Raw genomic sequence first — 18,141 nt, 5'->3', positions numbered from 1 at the left:
AAGAGTGTGCAAAGCTGTCATCAAGGCAAAGGGTGGCTACTTTGAAGAATCTCAAATATAAAATATTTTTTGATTTATTTAACATTTGTTTGGTTACTACAAAATTCCATATGTGTTATTTCATAGTTCTGATGTCTTCACTATTATTCTACAATATAGAAAATAGTAAAAGATAAAGAAAAACCCTTGAATGAGTAGGTGTATCCAACCTTTTTGACTGGTACTGTATATGTGAGTGTGTTGTGACCACTGTCTTCCCTCCTCTTTCAGGCCACTACTGTATCCCACTTTGAGGAGCTACAGAAGCTGTAAGTGTTTCCCCAGCCCACTTGCACATCTGTGTAGCCTGATCCTTGAATGTCCGTCTGTTCCTTATAATGTCCTCTCTGACTCGTGTCCCTGTCATATGGGTTGTGTTGCTGACTCTTGCCCTGTGTGGTTGTGTCCAGGCTGGCTGAGAAGGAGCTGCAGAGGAAGAGTCTGGAGGACTCCCTGAATGGTGAGAGGAGCAGTGGCGCCAGCAGGGAAACTAACATGCAGGTACCTACAGTAATACTGTCTAAACCCCCATTATTACACCAGCTCTGTAAAATACGGTCTGTTAACCGGATGGAATGTGTTGAGCTGTAGGAATGCTGCTCACATGGCTCAGTGGATTGATTTGTGGGCTTACTATACATGGAAGTTATTTCTTTGTGAAGCATAGTAGCTAGTACAGTTATAAAACAGAACTATGATAAGCCCTCTGGGCTGCCTTTGTTCTTTAAAACAAAGTAAATTGGCTGAAAATGGTCATTAGGATAAAGATATTATCAAACTACTGTAGACCTACATGCACACTGTCAAATGAATAGTGATATCTCCTTTGTGTGAGATGAATGTTGTTGAATCTGGGCTTCCTGCCCTCACCCTCCTCTCTCCTCCACAGGCCATGCACAATGAGAACATGTCACTGAAGGTAGAGCTCCAGAATCTGCAGGCTCAGATTTCTGAACAGGTCAGAAGTGAAACGCCTGTTTTCTTAGATGGAACTCCTGCTGTGATCTACGAGTTCCTCAGTATGCATAACTCTCTGACACACCCTCTCTCCCCATCTAGACTGCTTCTCAGCTGGCCTTGGACCAGTTCCAGAGGAGGTATGTGAGAATGGAGAGCATTAAGACCACACCAGAAAACAAGGCTGTACTTCCCATTGACCCCGTCTCACTATGTCTTTGTGTTGTTGACCCCCCCCCCCCCCCCCCCCCCCCCACACACACACAGTTTCCAAGAGCGGGAGGAGAACATCAAGACTGTGGAGGACCTGCTGAAGATGGGGCTGATTGAGGTGGCCAATAAGGAGGAGGAATTGAAGGTGAGCAGGGTTCAGGGGAATGAGCTTGATCACCCCACCAGATAAACACAGTTTTGATCGTGCATTTTGTAAACAAAAATGATGTTGAAATGTTTGAAATCAAATTGTTTTCTCTGTCAGACTGTAAGAGAAGAGAAGGAGGTTCTGAAACAAGAGATGGAGGCTTTAAAGCTTCAGACTACTGAACAGGTATGTTACGCACACTTTTTTCCCCCCACACGGATCTACTGTCTCTTTATTTTGATAGTCTCAACTCCGTTCCCTCATGGATTCTCCCTCTTGTCTTTTCCTACTCTCAGACATTGTCCGATTCGATAGTGGACGCACTACAGCGCAAGTAAGTCAATGAAAATACCACCTTTTCCCTAGCAACTGCTATGAAACAGCTTGCCATATTCATGGACAATTTGTTCTGTGTTCGCTAAGTTTTTGTTGTTCTGTATTTCAAGGATCCAAGAGAAAGATGAGCAGATTAAGTCAATGGAGGAGAGCCTACAGGCAGCACAGGCGAGTGACTCCAGCAATGGGATGACCATTGAGGTGTGTGTTCATAGTGGCTCTCGCTCTCTTTCAAAATTCAAGTTAAGTGCTTTATTGGCATGTGTTTAGACTTCTCCCAATGTTACTGTTTTGGTTCTAGACTGTGCTGTGTCTCCCTGCTGGGTGTTTGGTGTTACCCTGTGTTTGTTGTCCCTGCAGTCTCTGGAGCAGCAGGTGGTGGGGCTGGAGCAGCTTAGACAGAAGGAGGCTGAGGACACCACCAGTGCCAGAAACCAGCTCCTAGAACTACAGACACAGTAAGCCTACTATCCTTAAGCCTACTGTACTACTCTTTCCTACTCGATTACTGCATTGTACCCTGAGAAATTAGGCTGACACACTCTATTGCAGGCTTGCTGCTAAGGACCAGGAGATCCAGACCCTACAGAGTGAGTTGGAGGCGAGGGCCAAGGAGGTGAGCGACAAGGTGCAGGAGCTACAGCAGCAACAGGTGAGAGAAGAGGTGGAAACAGTTCATTGGTCATCTGTATTGGCTGAATGGGAGAGGGTGAAAAATAATAAGTTAAATAACTTACTTTTTTTCTTGTTCTAGCTGACCCACACAGAGGCCCCAAGCCCGGAACTGCTGACAGCGTGAGTAACAGCAATACTTCACAGAATTCCCTTCAGTATACAATAGGTGTCCCTTGGCATGGGGCTATCCAGCAGGGTTGTGATTGGTAATGTATGTAGTGGTGTTCTGTCCTCCAGGTTGGCAGAGAAGGAGAAGCAGGTGTCTGATCTCCAGGGAGAGCTGGCTAAGCTGAGGGAGTCCCTGGAGCTTCACAGGAGCAAGAACAACGTAGGTGTCCCGTCCTGTGCTGCAGACAGTCCTGCTGCTTCCCCAGCCCACACCCACACTACCTACCTCTCCAGTCTAGCCCTGACATACATCTGCAGACCTCATCCTGTATATACTCTGCTAAACCAGGGGTTCTCAAACCCTTCCTCGGGGACCCCCAAGCCATTCTATGTATTTTAACTATTCCGGAGCTAACACACCTGATTCAACTTGTCAACTAATTATCAAGACCTTGACTAGGTGAATCAGATGAGTTAGAAAAGGGCTACAACAAAGTTGTGAAACGTCTGGGGGGTCCCTGAGAGGTTTGAGAACCACTCCCCTAAACCACACCCCTCAGTGATGTCACTCTACCCATGCATATGCAGTCCTGTGCACCTCAGCTTCAAATGAATAATCTCACTCTACTCATTTTCCCAAGTGGATAAATTGCATTTTGTCACAGACTATGAATGAAATTAATTAAGCTACTTGAAATTATTCAAGTTAATGATTTCTCTACCATTACATTTTAGTCCTGTTAATTTGAAATTCCATACTTATGTTGGCTTAGGCTTTCTACAATCAAACAGCATAGTTAAGGGCTGTCAGTCTACTCTGCTGCGTTCTTGGCCATGTTTACAAGGAGTCCCTATTTCTGTGTCCACGGTATAACAACAGCCTTGTTTTACAGAGACTGAGAGCTACCTTGTTGACTAGCTCTGTATCACGTGATTTGGCTTTTCCTATCTAGGTACATTTGACTTTTTTGGCAGTGAGCTGCAGCTCTCATTCTTCAGATTCTTTCAGTGTCTATCCCAAAGACCTCTACTGAGTGACTAACTGTTTCACTGTTTGTTTTTGCCGATTAAAATTTAGTGGCCGATCCTTTTAAAGACTCAATCGTTAGATGGGCAGCTCATGTTAAGCTGCACTTGACCCTTAGACTGGTTTACAGGTAAAGTGCAGTGAGGATTTTCTTTTAAACCTACACTCAGAAACAGAATAGGACAGGACAGGACAGCTGTACAGAAAAGGAGAGTAGAAAATAGTATTAGCTAATGGTTCTCTGTTCGTCCCTATATGAATTGTGTTTGTGGGTCACTGCATACTTTTCCCTGAGGCTGAACTGAAAGTCATATCTCTTTTGAAACTGACCAGGAGCTTCGGGTGAAAAACTGGAGCGCTATGGAGGCTCTGGCAGCCACCGAGTCCATGCTTCAGGGGAAACTTGGCAAAGCCCGCAAGGTTCGGACGCTGCTTCCAGTCTGCTTCACTCTAGATTGAGAACTTGATTCATCCCCAAACAGCTATTGCCATAATGGACCAGTGAGGTTACTCCATTATTCATACATCTGATTTCTCCCCTCTTTCTGCACTCTGGCCCTGAATAATTGTCTCCATTAGCTATTCCCCTCAGGAATTTCAGAAACACTAATGAACTTTATGTACTTTGCCAAGGCTGTTCTTGAGTTCTGCTTGCTATTCTGCGCTAGAATCTGCTTTACTTGTACAGTTATATAACTACATAAATTCCAGTGCAAAGTGAAACTGGGAATTGAAAATGAGTGTGCAGTGACTGACTCCAGATTTCATGTAGCTGGATGGTCGTAATGAGTTTGAGATCCATGATCTTCGTGATGCTCCTCTCACTTCCTGCCATGTGCTTCTCTCATGTCCTTTCCCCAATTCTGCATGTGTTCCATTATGCTTTGTGATGTGTATACACTGACATCAATTCAGCCGCTAGTGAAATTCTATTCCAAGATTTTCTAAAGAAATTTGATCCTGCAGAATTGCCGTTGAGAAAATGATGTCCAGAATATGTGCAATCAGTCAACATCATTATTTTGTGTAAAAGCATTTTTGAAAACATGCTAAAATAACAGTGATACTATTGATCAACATACAGAAATCTTTCAGTTTGTGTACACCACCACCTTACTGCATTGACTTATTTACTGAACAAAAATATAAACACAGCATGCCACAATTTTAAATCGGCAGTGGTGGAAAAAGTACCCAATTGTCATACTTGAGTAAAAGTACAGATACCTTAATAGAAAATGGCTCAAGTAAGTGTCAGTAAATACTACTTGAGTAAAATATACTTAAGTATCAAAAGTATGAATCATTTCAAGTTCCTTAAATTAAGCAAACCAGTAGGCTTAATTTTTATTTATTTTATTTACGGAAAGCCATAGGTACACTCCAACACTCAAACACATTTGCAAACAAAGCATGTGTATTTAGTGACTCCTCCAGATCAGAGGCAGTGGGGATGACCAGGGACATACTCTTGATAAGTGTGGGAATTGGACCAGGGAAAATGTATGGCGTAACAATTGCATCCTTTTATTTAGGAATGTAGTAAAGTAAAAGTTGTCAAATATAAATAAAGTACAGATCCACAAAAAAAGACTTAATACTTTAAAGTATTTTTACTTAAGTACTTTACACCAATTGAAATAAATAAATGAGGCTATAATCTATGGATTTCAAATGAGAATGGGAATACAGATACAGTGGGGCAAAAAAGTATTTAGTCAGCCACCAATTGTGCAAGTTCTCCCACTTGAAAAGATGAGAGAGGCCTGTAATTTTCATCATAGGTACACTTCAACTATGACAGACAAAATGAGAAAAAAAATTCCAGAAAATCACATTGTAGGATTTTTAATAAATTTATTTGCAAATTATGGTGGAAAATAAGTATTTGGTCAATAACAAAAGTTTCTCAATACTTTGTTATATACCCTTTGTTGGCAATGACAGAGGTCAAACGTTTTCTGTAAGTCTTCACAAGGTTTTCACACACTGTTGCTGGTATTTTGGCCCATTCCTCCATGCAGATCTCCTCTAGAGCAGTGACGTTTTGGGTCTGTTGCTGGGCAACACGGACTTTCAACTCCCTCCAAAGATTTTCTATGGGGTTGAGATCTGGAGACTGGCTAGGCCACTCCAGGACCTTGAAATGCTTCTTACGAAGCCACTCCTTCGTTGCCCGGGCGGTGTGTTTGGGAATTGTCATGCTGAAAGACCCAGCCACGTTTCATCTTCAATGCCCTTGCTGATAGAAGGAGGTTTTCACTCAAAATCTCACGATACATGGCCCCATTCATTCTTTCCTTTACACGGATCAGTCGTCCTGGTCCCTTTGCAGAAAAACAGCCCCAAAGCATGATGTTTCCACCCCCATGCTTCACAGTAGGTATGGTGTTCTTTGGATGCAACTCAGCATTCTTTGTCCTCCAAACACGACGAGTTGAGTTTTTACCAACAAGTTATATTTTGGTTTCATCTGACCATATGACATTCTCCCAATCTTCTTCTGGATCATCCAAATGCTCTCTAGCAAACTTCAGACAGGCCTGGACATGTACTGGCTTAAGCAGGGGGACACGTCTGGCACTGCAGGATTTGAGTCCCTGGCGGCGTAGTGTGTTACGGATGGTAGGCTTTGTTACTTTGGTCCCAGCTCTCTGCAGGTCATTCACTAGGTCCCCCCGTGTGGTTCTGGGATTTTTGCGCACCGTTCTTGTGATCATTTTGACCCCACGGGGTGAGATCTTGCGTGGAGCCCCAGATCGAGGGAGATTATCAGTGGTCTTGTATGTTTTCCATTTCCTAATAATTGCTCCCACAGTTGATTTCTTCAAACCAAGCTGCTTACCTATTGCAGATTCAGTCTTCCCAGCCTGGTGCAGGTCTACAATTTTGTTTCTGGTGTCCTTTGACAGCTCTTTGGTCTTGGCCATAGTGGAGTTTGGAGTGTGACTGTTTGAGGTTGTGGACAGGTGTCTTTTATACTGATAACAAGTTCAAACAGGTGCCATTAATACAGGTAACGAGTGGAGGACAGAGGAGCCTCTTAAAGAAGAGGTCATAGTTGAAGTGTACCTATGATAAATTACAGGTCTCATCTTTTTAAGTGGGAGAACTTGCACAATTGGTGGCTGACTAAATACTTTTTTGCCCCACTGTATGCATCTGTTGGTCACATGCTGTACCTTAAAAAAAAAGGTAGGGGTGTAGATCAGAAAACCAGTGAGTATCTGGTGTGACCACCATTTCCCTCATGCAGTGCGACACATCTTCTCATAGAGTTGATCAGGCTGTTGATTGTGGCCTGTGGAATGTTGTCCCACTGAGCGAAGTTGCTGGATATTGGCGGGAACTGGAACACGCTGTCGTACAGGTCGATCCAGAGCATCCCAAACCTGCTCAATGGGTGACATGTCTGGTGAGTATGCAGGCCATGGAAGAACTGGGACATTTTCAGCTTCCAGGAATTGTGTACAGACCCTTGCGATATGTGGCTGTGCATTATCATGCTGAAGAAACATGAGGTGATGGCGGCGGATGAGTGGCACGACAATGGACCTCAGGAACTCGTCACAGCATCTCTGTGCATTCAAATTCCCATTGATACAATGCAATTCTGTTCGTTGTTCGTAGCTTATGCCTCCCCATAACCCCACCGCCACCATGGGGCACTCTGTTCCCAACACTGACATCAGCAAACTGCTCGCCCACACAATGCCATACACGTGGTCTGCGGTTGTGAAGCCGGTTGGACGTACTGTCAAATTCTCTCAAATGACATTGGAGGCGGCCTACAGTAGAGAAATGAACATTCAATTCTCTGGCAACAGCTCTGGTGGACATTCCTGCAGTCAGCATGCCAATTGCACGCTCCCTCAACTTTTGGCATCTGTGACGTTGTATTGTGTGACAACTGCAGCAATTTGTTCAGATTTGCGAGAAATACGCTATTTTGCGTTTTATATTTTAGTTTAGAAACCAGACAGTAATATTGACACAAGTTCCTCTGCTGTAGCTGCTGTTAATATTCACCCAGTTGTTTCCTAGGGGGTTTTCTAGTCCTCTTCATCAGTGAGAATATGATCTGCCATTACCCTTTGCTTAGCCGTATGTATTTAGGGACCCACTAATAAACCATAGACTAACAGATTGCTCTTCTACTATAAACAGTTGTGGGGGTTCGGTATATTCTTGCCACAGTTCTAACCCCTAGTGACTCGCTCCTCATGTCCATAAAGCAGACCGGGTACATAGTGAACTGATTTTCCCAGCAGCTGCTCTCGGCCATCTTGGTACAGTAAAAATGGCCTTCATTTAAGCTGAGTGTAGGACTTCCTGGACACCTGTTGTGTGCGCTCAGGAAAATGCATGCTCATACACAATCCAAAGCATATGTCACAGCGTAGATCCCTTTCCCCTTACAACACAAGGTGTTAATGAGAGTAGAGGTGAATGTGCCAGCGGTCCCTTACAGGACTCACTCCATCGGAGGGTAAGATGGGTTATACAGGACATCTCTCTCCTCCTGAGAGTTTCAAGCCCTATGCATCTAGTGTGATTTATGGTACCAACATAGTGGGTTTTGTTTGGTGGTTCTTCATAACGGAAGCACGTGTGGTGCTCTATGGGAAGAATGTTAGCTCCTCCGGGGCATTACTGCAACTGAATGAACAAGAGTGAGTAACATGTTCCTCCTTGAAAGGAGACCAATGTGAACTTTGTGAACCTGTGGAGAGCAGAGCGGGGCCTAAACTTAATGAACTCGTCTTGTGGTGGTGTGTGGCTGCTGAACACTGGGGTGGATGAATACTTGCTTGAAGCACACTAAATAATTGAGCCGTTAAATATTAGCTGTTTGTTACACTGGAGTGTCATGGAGAGGGAGTTGCGTTTGTCACAGGCCATGCTCCTGTATGCACTCTGAGATGGGAGGGGTGAAACCAAGCGAGCAGAGAGGTAGCAATTTGAGGTGTTGGATGTTTGCCTGTATAGCTGTGTGTGTGTGAGCCCTGAGTGTAGTCCATGTTGAACGTCCCCTTTTCTCTTCCTCCTTCTCCCTCTCCTCTACCTCTTCAGGAGCACCAGACAGCCCTGGAGACAGCTCAGGTAGAGTGTCGAGATGTTTTGCACAGACTGCTACCCAACGTGCCTCTGCCCGCTGAACATGTAAGGTCTCACATAATACAGTATATAATATGCCATTTAGCAAACACTTTTACCCAAAGCGACTCAGTCATGCATGCATACGTTTTACGTATGGGTGTCCCGGGAATTGAACCCACTATACTGACGTTGCAAGAGCCATGCTCTACCAACTGAGATACAGAGAACCACATGATGTGATATTAATTCGAAGTTAATCTGTTCCACATGGTCTATTGTTGTGTGTCTCTCAGAACCACCAGGAGTGGCTGCAGAGGTTTGAGACTGCAGTGAAAGAGGCCCCGGCAGCAGAGGTAACCCTAGCAGCAGAGCCCCGACCTTCAGCTCCAGGGGGCTCAGAGGACACCAAGGTTTCCTTTTACAAACACTTGTATGTTTTAAAATGTCTGAGAACTGAGGTGGAAAGAAGTGAAACCAGGGCTGTTCCTTTCACCAGATATTGGCTGATAAGCTGAAGGAATCTGAAGAGGCCCAGAAGGTTCTACAGAAAGATTGTGAGACATACAAGAAAGTGTTGGCTGAGACGGTGAGGCGACGCTCTCTATCAGTATACTGTAGATGACTTTAAAAAGGTATCATGAGGAGGCTGTGAAACTAACCTGTAATACCCTCTACTGTCCACAGGAGGGCATCCTGCAGCGCCTCCAGAGCAGTGTGGAGCAGGAGGAGTCTCGCTGGAAGGTGAAGCTGAATCGTTCACAGACAGAGCTGAAAGAGGTGAACACTGAAGAACATTCAATTAACCTCAAATTGTGTTTATATTGCACTTTTAACAATATCATTGGTATGTGTGGTGCAGTGGAGGCTGGTGGGAGGAGCTATACGAGGACGGGCTCATTGTAAGGCTGGAATGGAATAAATGGGAAAGCATCAAACACATGGAAACCACGTTTGACTCAGTTCCTTCATTCTCGCCATTACAATGACCTCCTATAGGTCCTTCCACCAGCATCCACTGGTGTGGTGCTTATAGTCACTCTCCTGCCCTTTCTTTCCTAGATGAGTGTGAAAGTGGCAGCACTGGAGCAGGAGGTGGACAGAATGAGCGACCTCGGGGAGCTGGACAACGTCAGTCCTTCAGTTTAACACTTTACATACCGCTCAGCAATTGTATTATTTAGTCACTTTACATCAGTTGACACATTCAATTGAATTGATTTTCATACATAGCTTAAAATGCAATATTTTGTTCGTCCATAGTTGAGAAGAGACAAGCAGTACCTTGAGTCTGAGCTGGAGAGAGCAGAGCACGAGAGCGCCACCTATGTGACGGAGGTTAGCGAGGTGAGCTGACTCAACTTCCTGTCATACTCGGTCATGTCATAGTGGTTATCCATCTATGTAGTCATCGGGGCGGCAGGTAGCCTAGCGGTTAAGAGCGTTGGACCAGTAACCAAAAGGTTGTTGGTTCGAATCCCCAAGGTGACTAGGTGAAAAGTCCGTCTGTGCCCTTAACTTCTTATGGCTGCAAGGGCAGTATTGAGTAGCTTGGATGAAAGGTGCACAGAGGTGCCCTGAGTAAACGGCCTGCTCCTCAGTCATCATTCCATCTATCTATGTACAACCTCTGGATACAGTAGTGATATAAGCTTAAATGCAACAGGCTAAACTGTTTTTATATGCATGAGTAAGGTGGGTTTTCTTTGCTTTTTAGGAGGCAGTTATATTCTTAGTGTAACGATAGACTGGGCTATTAGTATCATTGGTTATAGATGGACCTTCCTTACTTGTGAGAGGACAGACTTAAAACACTACTGTTTCCATCCTGCACACTATCCACTATCCCCCTCAAACTCAACTCTGGACCTTGAAGCCAGTTCCATTGTTTTTTCCCCCCTTGTTCTCCTATTGTCAGGGACTGATTTAGCTTGGTGCAATTATCAGGTAGAACAGAAAACCAGCAGGCCCCGGACCTCAGAGTAAGAGTTGGATACCCCTGCACTATCCCATCACTACCACTAAAAGGCTTACGGTGGCTTTCTGCTACTCCTGTACAGGCCAATGAGCTTCTCCATGTCGGCCATCTTTGGGGATACATTCTATTCCTTCAACTGTACGCACACTTTCATCATATTACCATTCATTTGCCTCCACACACAGATGAATCATTTTCAACGTCTGTCTCTGTCTCTTGTCACCCTTCTGTCTGTGAATGCCTTGAAGGATACCTGAACATTTTATGGTTTTTCATTTGACAATGCATTAAAAAAATTAAGAAATCTTTGTCAGTGTCTAGCTAATTATTATTATTATTAGTTTAGTAGATATAGCTACATGTCTACCTCAACTGCTCTAAAAGCCAAGTGAAAACAGTTTTGGTGTATGCAAAACAGATGTTTGCATTTTATTGGTAGAAATATACAAATATATCACCTTGTGTATATGCAAATTTTCCCCTCCAAACAGTTTTGAGATCAGATTTCACCAGGAGTGGAACGGTCATTGTCATGTGTTAAGTGTCTCGTCTCTCTGTTGGTGTTTGGTTGCAGCTGAAGACCCAGCTGACTGAGACTCTGTCTAAACTGGAGACCGAGGAGCGTGAGAAGCAGAAGGTGGCTGGGGATCTCTATAAGGTAAGACAGCCTCTCAGGATTGGACTACCATAAGTTTATGTTTGGATGTACATTGTTGTTAGAGAAATAGTTTGTTACCAGTCCCTAGTCTAGAATGAAACACTCAAGGAGCTAAATACACTCTGAACATTTGAATACGTGGATGTGTTGAACACACTTATATTACCTGAAATGTAAGCTTAAATGTTTCTTGTAATTTCCCCCATCCTGCTCTACCACAGGCCCAGCAGTCTCTGGACCTGATCCAGGAGGAGATCTGCAAGGAGACTGGCCAGGGTGACCTGATAGATAACAGCAACCTCTCATCACACGTAAGACTTACTGGAGGGGAAGGGGAACGTTGTTTGTCTGTGGCTGGGTGGATATTTTTATTTTCAATATTTGTTTTGAAGTCAGTCACACATATGATCTAGGTAGTGTACATTCATGGTAAAAACACAGGTAGCTATGAGTAGTTGTAGTATTGTAGTTGTATGTTAAATGTAACCAGTCTTTACCTAGGGGTAGTTTTATTGACCAGTAGGTGTAGTTATATTGAAAGTGACCAGAGGGTGGTAACTAAACCGTCACTATGTCCCTCAGGAGGAGATTGACAGGAAGGAGAAAAAGACGGCAGGCCTAAACCAAACTGTGAGGGAACTGCAGCAGCTGCTACTGGCTGTCAACCGGCAACTCACCAAGGGACAAGAGGCGGTAGGACATTGGATGACACGGCAATCAAAAGAAGTCTTTGAAATATAGGAGTCAATTTACAATAAATGGGGGTTATAACTGGCATGTAAGTCTTCTTTGTAACTCTAAATAGATATTGAACTGTGCTTTCTTGCAGGAATCAGACTCGCCTGAAGTATAGGGAGGGGAGGATGGACCCTCTCTACAGAGACAACCTCTCCACCTCTACCTCTCCTATCATGCCCTGTCATCCTCTCCTGCTACACTCCTCGCTTACCCTTTCACCTGTACTGTAGGCAGCCTCTTGCTGACCCCATGCCCAGTGCTGACCTATAACGTCTGACCCCCACCTGCTCCTCCTCAGCAGGGTCAGGGAGAGACCTGGCTGGGCCCCAGAGCAGAGGGGCTCCCTCAAACTACAAACACACCGAACACCAAACCAGACCTTACTACTGCAAAATCCCACCACATTCCTCATGATCCCAACAGCACAGCCAGAACTAAAGGCATCCTACACATTCAGACTGTGTGGCATCCCCCCTGTTTAGTACCCCCTTTTTTTCAATGGAACACTTTGAATTTCTCTGTTAGTTTTCTTTGTCAAGAAGGCGATGAAGTGGATTCCTAAATTAACTTTGGGTTCTTTGTCCTTTTAAGTTAAAAAGGAAAAATGTATTGTTTAAAAAAGTAACTGTTAGGACCTGCTGACTGTACACTACAATTGTTGATCTCTTTGACTCCTGTCCTGACAACTCAAACACGTACTGTACATGTGTTGATTCATGAATACATAGCTACTGTACATGCATACTTTGGCTGAGTATTGAGAGGGCAAGGGGATAGGGGAGGGTTCCAGCATGTCAGATGGGACACTAAGTAACTGTAACCATGGAGATCCGTAGAGGAAGTCTAAGTGCAGAGCCAGTAGGAGGGAGGCTGTGGCCCTGCCTCGCTGTGGGAGCAGAACGACAGGTCTACGGAGCTGAGGTTTTTAATCCTTCTGTAACTATTAGAGGAATCCCATATTATCTGTAATCAACGCTCGCTATATTGTTGGTAATTTCATTAACACTGAATATTTCGGGGGGGGTTTTGTAACAGGTGATCGTTAGTAAAAGGGATGCTTAAAAAATCTGCTTAGTGTCCTGTCTTCAGTTCTGCTCGTCTTGACTGCACTTTCTTTGGTGCCCCACAGGGGTATGGAAATCTCCCAGACCTTATCTCTGCTTTTAAGAGCAAAGATGGGGCCTCGTTCGTTGCAATTTTGTCCATCCTACACTTACAAAATCAACCCCTCAACACATCTAGAAACCACCTTGAAATGTAGTGCCTACCTGAAGGTTGAGGGAAGCGTTTGTCGTTGCTTTCATCTATCGGATACTTTCAGACCTATGAAGACCCATCAGGCAGTCTAGGGGATAACTTTTGGGCGATATTAACATGTATCTCTCCAATGAGGCATTCAATTTAATTTAGACCCTAACTAAACAAAGGGAAGGCCATTAACTGCTCAGTTTTTACACTGATGACCAACGTTCTAAGGAGTGCATGACTAATAAATAGAATAATGTAAGGTTGTCTTCCCCTTTCAAGACAAACATGTTGCTGTCATGTGGTGGGTTTAATTTTAGGACACAGGAGGGTATTCGTGTGATTATGGTGTGCTAGCATGACGTCGCCATTATGAAACTTTGTGACCCGGGTTGCCATCAGGATGGCAACGAAACGTTACTCAACAGGTTAATTCCGCGTTCTTGCAAAACATTGTGCAACACGTTGATTCATCATGCTATAGTTTAGTGGAAGTATGGCTGTGTGGGCTGAAATGGTATAAATAGGTGGGGTTTAGCTAGAATAATGACTTTGTGGCAACTAGTGACGACATAATGGATAGCCAAGAAGGACAACTGCCCCCTACTGTTATCTGGAAACTTTACAACTGGAAATTCTATCAGGTTTGTCACTGGCAGCTGTACAAACAGTGGATCAGTGAATTACATATCCTGCTTTTACCTCCCATTCCCGGTGGAGTTCAACATGTTAGGGAGGACATCGCATATCTGGCGCATACTTCTGACCACATTCCGATGATTCAGAGGGGTTGAGTTAAATGCTGAAGACACATTTCGGTTGAATGACTAGGTATCCCTTTCCCATATACTGTAGTTCATTTAAGAATTAGCCTTGAGTTTTTGTTTCCGACTTTACCTTAGCTAAGATGGAGAGGAAACACCAGTTCTAAAATGGCATGATCATAGAAGAATTTACATTGTGTGTGTGAGTCAATGTAGTACACTCATTGCGCTGCGCTTGTCACCTGTAAACCTGCATGTGGTCCTTCAGGACTGAAAAATAACAACAGGACTTTTGTTCAGCACAGGGGTCAGGGGAGAAAGTAGCACAGGATCAGCACATTCCAAAAATTCTACCACTGTCATGCTGCAGTCAGCTGATTATGGGCCTTAGCCATCATGGAGACCTAGCTAGCGACAAAACAGGCGCCACACCATAACCTCAGCATACCCCTCTACCCTGATATGATACAGGACCGTACATCAGTGCCTCTGTCAAACACCTTAATAAACATAGTTGCTTCACTTTCCTATGATGCAGGAATCCAGTATCTAGATTTCTCACACACATGCATTGTCCTGTGAAGTATACCTCACTCTGTTTAAATAATGACTAGTGTGTTGGAAGTCTTATGCCCACTGTGCAGCCGTATTCATCGACCTGGCCAAGGCTTTCGACTCTGTCAAACACCACATTCTTATCGGCAGACTCAACAGCCTTGGTTTCTCAAATGATTGCCTCGCCTGGTTCACCAACTACTTCGCAGATAGAGTTCAGTGTGTCAAATCAGAGGGCCTGTTGTCCGGACCTCTGGCAGTCTCTATGGGGGTGCCATAGGGTTCGATTCTTGGGCTGACTCTCTTCTCTGTATACAACAATGATGTCGCTCTTGCTGCTGGTGATTCTCTGATCCACCTCTACGCAGATGACACCATTCTGTATACCTTTGGCCCTTCTTTGGCCACTGTGTTAACTAACCTCCAGACGAGCTTCAATGCCATACAACACTCCTTTCGTGGCCTCCAACTGCTCTTTAATGCAAGTAAAACTAAATGCATGTTCTTCAACCGATCACTGCCCGCCCGTCCAGCATCACTACTCTGGACGGTTCTGACTTAGAATATGTGGACAACTACAAATACATAGGTGTCTGGTTAGACTGTAAACTCTCTTTCTAGACTCACATTAAGCATATCCAATCCAAAATTAAATCTAGAATCGGCTTCCTATTTCGCAACAAAGCATCCTTCACTCATGCTGCCAAACATACCCTCGTAAAACTGACCATCCTACCGATCCTCGACTTCGGTGATGTCATTTACAAAATAGCCTCCAACACTCTACTCAACAAATTGGATGCAGTCTATCGCAGTGCCATCCGTTTTGTCACCAAAGCCCCATATACTACCCGCCACTGCGACCTGACGCTCTCGTTGGCTGGCCCTCGCTTCATACTCGTTGCCAAACCCACTGGCTCCAGGTCATCTACAAGTCTCTGCTAGGTAAAGCCACGCCTTATCTCAGCTCACTGGTCACAATAGCAGCACCCACCCGTAGCACGCGCTCCAGCAGGTATATCTCACTGGTCACCACCAAAGCCAATTATTCCTTTGGCCGCCTTTCCTTCCAGTTCTCTGCTGCCAATGACTGGAACGAACTGCAAAAATCACTGAAGTTGGAAACCCATATCTCCCTCACTAGCTTTAAGCACCAGCTGTCAGAGCAGCTCACAGATCACTGCACCTGTACATAGCCCATCTGTAAATAGCCCATCCAACTACCTCATCCCCATACTGTATTTATTTATCTTGCTCCTTTGCACCCCAGTATCTCTACTTCCACGTGTGCAGAATATATATATTATATATAAATACATCTGTCATTCCAGTGTTTAATTGATATATTGTAATTACTTTGCCACCATGGCCTATTTATTGCCTCCCTTATCCTACCTCATTTACACATACTGTATATAGACTTTTTCTACTGTATTTTTTTTTTTTTTTTTTTTTTTTTTTTTTTAGGGGTGGATCAGCTTAATATTGCGGAAAGAATGTTGCTTCCAATGTAATTGACTGCATCATTTCCAATCCCCCATATTTTTTGGGGTAAATATATATATCCATACACGTATGCATACATATACACATATATACATACACATACCTATATAGACATAGATACTTTTTTAAAGAGTATACCTTTATTATTATTCCCCGCAAACCCTACCACCGATCCCCCAATTGGAGTAAACTGATAAACATTTCTGTTTTTACCTTCAATTTATACATCTTATACACATTTTACAGACACAGTCTACTTTATAGTTCTCTCTTGTTTGTTCTTAGTCCTTCCTCTATTTCTGTTGTCCATCCAGTTTGATTTCCACTTGTAACTGTGCTATTTCACAAAAGCTCCGCACCTATACACATTTCACAGATCCCGTATGCCCTACATTGTTTATCTTGTTATTAGTCTCACCCTTCAGCTCCACTCAACCCTTCCCATCTATCTTCCAACATCATCCATTTCGGATTTTTATTTGCCATATATTTTTCAACTGTGCTGTGATGCTTCACAAAAGATTTGAATCTTCCTATTCTCATAGCTTCCACGGATTGGAAATTAAAAATAAACATTTTTGCTAAAATAATTATTATATTATTGATTGATTGACTACGACTTTTCAAATCCCCCAGTATTGCTATCTGTAGCGTTAGTTCTACGCAAATGTTGCAATTCTTCAACCATTCCTGGACCTGTGACCAAAAACGAGCTACATACGGACAATACCAAAATAAATGATCTAATGACTCTGCCTCCTCACAGCAGAATCTGCAGAGCTGGGAAGATTGTATCCCCCATATATATAGCATTCTATTAGTTGCAAGAATTTTGTACAATAATTTAAATTGAAAAATTCGAAGTTTTGAATCCGGCGTCGTTTTGCGTATCAATTCATAAACCATGTGCCATGGAATGGGTACATCGAAAATCTCTTCCCAACTATTTTGCAATTTATATGGCACAGCTGTCAGTTTTTTGGTCCTTAAATTAAATTGGAATATGTTTTTATTTATCACACTTTTCTTTAACCATTTATGTTCTTTAATATAGGGCCGACATACAAGTTCCTTACTTTTTTCCCCTTCTACTTGCCTCTTCCATTTTTGTGGTAATGCTGCAATTAATTGGTTGTAATTTTGGGTAGAGCAGACATTTCCATATGTCTGTGTTAGCTGCATGTGTGACATTACTCCACCAGTCCTATTTATGATATCATTCACAAAAATTATACCTTTTTTAAACATTTCTTCGATAAATACAGTTTTTTTATCAATTACTATATTTGAATTTAACCACAATATTTGTTGTACTATTTGTTCCGTCCTTTCAGGTGGATTAAACTGAAATTGCAACCAACTTTCTAAGGCTTGTTTAAAAAATAAAGATATTTTGGAGATTATTTCCTTTTCAAACAACCGAAAGTGAGCAGGTGTAATCTGAATAAAGGGAAAAAGGCCCTTCTTGAACATAGGATGAGACATTCGTACCAATCTACTAGAGAACCAGTTTGGATTTAAGTATAACTTTTGTATGACTGATGCCTTTAGTGAGAGGTCTAATGCTTTAATATTTAATAATTTCTGCCCTCCGAATTCATATTCGTTATATAAATAGGCCCTTTTAATTTTATCTGGCTTGCCGTTCCAAATAAAATTTAATATTTTTTGTTCATATAATTTAAAAAGCAGGTCACTAGGTGTAGGCAAAACCATAAGCAAATAGGTAAACTGTGATATGATTAAAGAGTTAATCAGGGTGATTTTCCCACATAGACAGGTATTTTCCTTTCCATGGTAGCAAGATCTTATCTATTTTTGCTAACTTTCTATAAAAATTTATTAGAGTGAGATCATTTCTTTCTTTTGGGATTTGTATACCGAGTATGTCCACATCTCCGTCAGACCATTTAATTGGTAAACTACATGGCAATGTAAAATGTGTATTTTTTTGTGATCCAATACGTAATATGGTACATTTATCATAATTTGGTTTTAATCCAGAGAGGATAGCAAATGTATCTAGATCCTCTAAGAGGCCGTGGAGAGACTCTAGTTGTGGTTTTAAAAGAAAACATGAATCATCAGCGTACAATG

The 18,141-nt window shown here is 43.0% G+C and overlaps 1 protein-coding gene across 3 annotated transcripts in view; it reads left to right on the top strand.

Moving 5' to 3' along the window:
* The window catches only part of LOC129812929 (kinectin-like), a 45,435-nt gene extending 32,995 nt beyond the window's left edge, over window positions 1-12,440 (top strand). For 2 of the 3 annotated variants that reach the window (XM_055864917.1, XM_055864918.1), the window contains exons 12-34: window positions 271-308; window positions 450-540; window positions 929-997; window positions 1,099-1,136; window positions 1,264-1,354; window positions 1,475-1,543; window positions 1,654-1,691; window positions 1,804-1,894; window positions 2,054-2,151; window positions 2,246-2,345; window positions 2,448-2,488; window positions 2,606-2,696; window positions 3,837-3,923; window positions 8,577-8,666; window positions 8,897-9,013; window positions 9,100-9,189; window positions 9,288-9,380; window positions 9,663-9,731; window positions 9,864-9,947; window positions 11,153-11,236; window positions 11,458-11,547; window positions 11,819-11,929; window positions 12,066-12,440. In XM_055864917.1, coding sequence (XP_055720892.1) covers window positions 271-308; window positions 450-540; window positions 929-997; window positions 1,099-1,136; window positions 1,264-1,354; window positions 1,475-1,543; window positions 1,654-1,691; window positions 1,804-1,894; window positions 2,054-2,151; window positions 2,246-2,345; window positions 2,448-2,488; window positions 2,606-2,696; window positions 3,837-3,923; window positions 8,577-8,666; window positions 8,897-9,013; window positions 9,100-9,189; window positions 9,288-9,380; window positions 9,663-9,731; window positions 9,864-9,947; window positions 11,153-11,236; window positions 11,458-11,547; window positions 11,819-11,929; window positions 12,066-12,089 — 1,794 coding nt within the window. In that variant the 3' untranslated portion in view covers window positions 12,090-12,440. The remainder of the gene's footprint in view (window positions 1-270; window positions 309-449; window positions 541-928; window positions 998-1,098; window positions 1,137-1,263; window positions 1,355-1,474; window positions 1,544-1,653; window positions 1,692-1,803; window positions 1,895-2,053; window positions 2,152-2,245; window positions 2,346-2,447; window positions 2,489-2,605; window positions 2,697-3,836; window positions 3,924-8,576; window positions 8,667-8,896; window positions 9,014-9,099; window positions 9,190-9,287; window positions 9,381-9,662; window positions 9,732-9,863; window positions 9,948-11,152; window positions 11,237-11,457; window positions 11,548-11,818; window positions 11,930-12,065) is intronic. The other variant, XM_055864919.1, reaches the window with a different exon arrangement.
* Window positions 12,441-18,141: the final 5,701 nt, after the last annotated feature.

Source organism: Salvelinus fontinalis, chromosome 16 (genome assembly GCF_029448725.1).
Source record: "Salvelinus fontinalis isolate EN_2023a chromosome 16, ASM2944872v1, whole genome shotgun sequence".
Taxonomy (NCBI): Eukaryota; Metazoa; Chordata; class Actinopteri; order Salmoniformes; family Salmonidae; genus Salvelinus; species Salvelinus fontinalis.
This window is presented reverse-complemented; position numbering and strand designations above follow the sequence as displayed.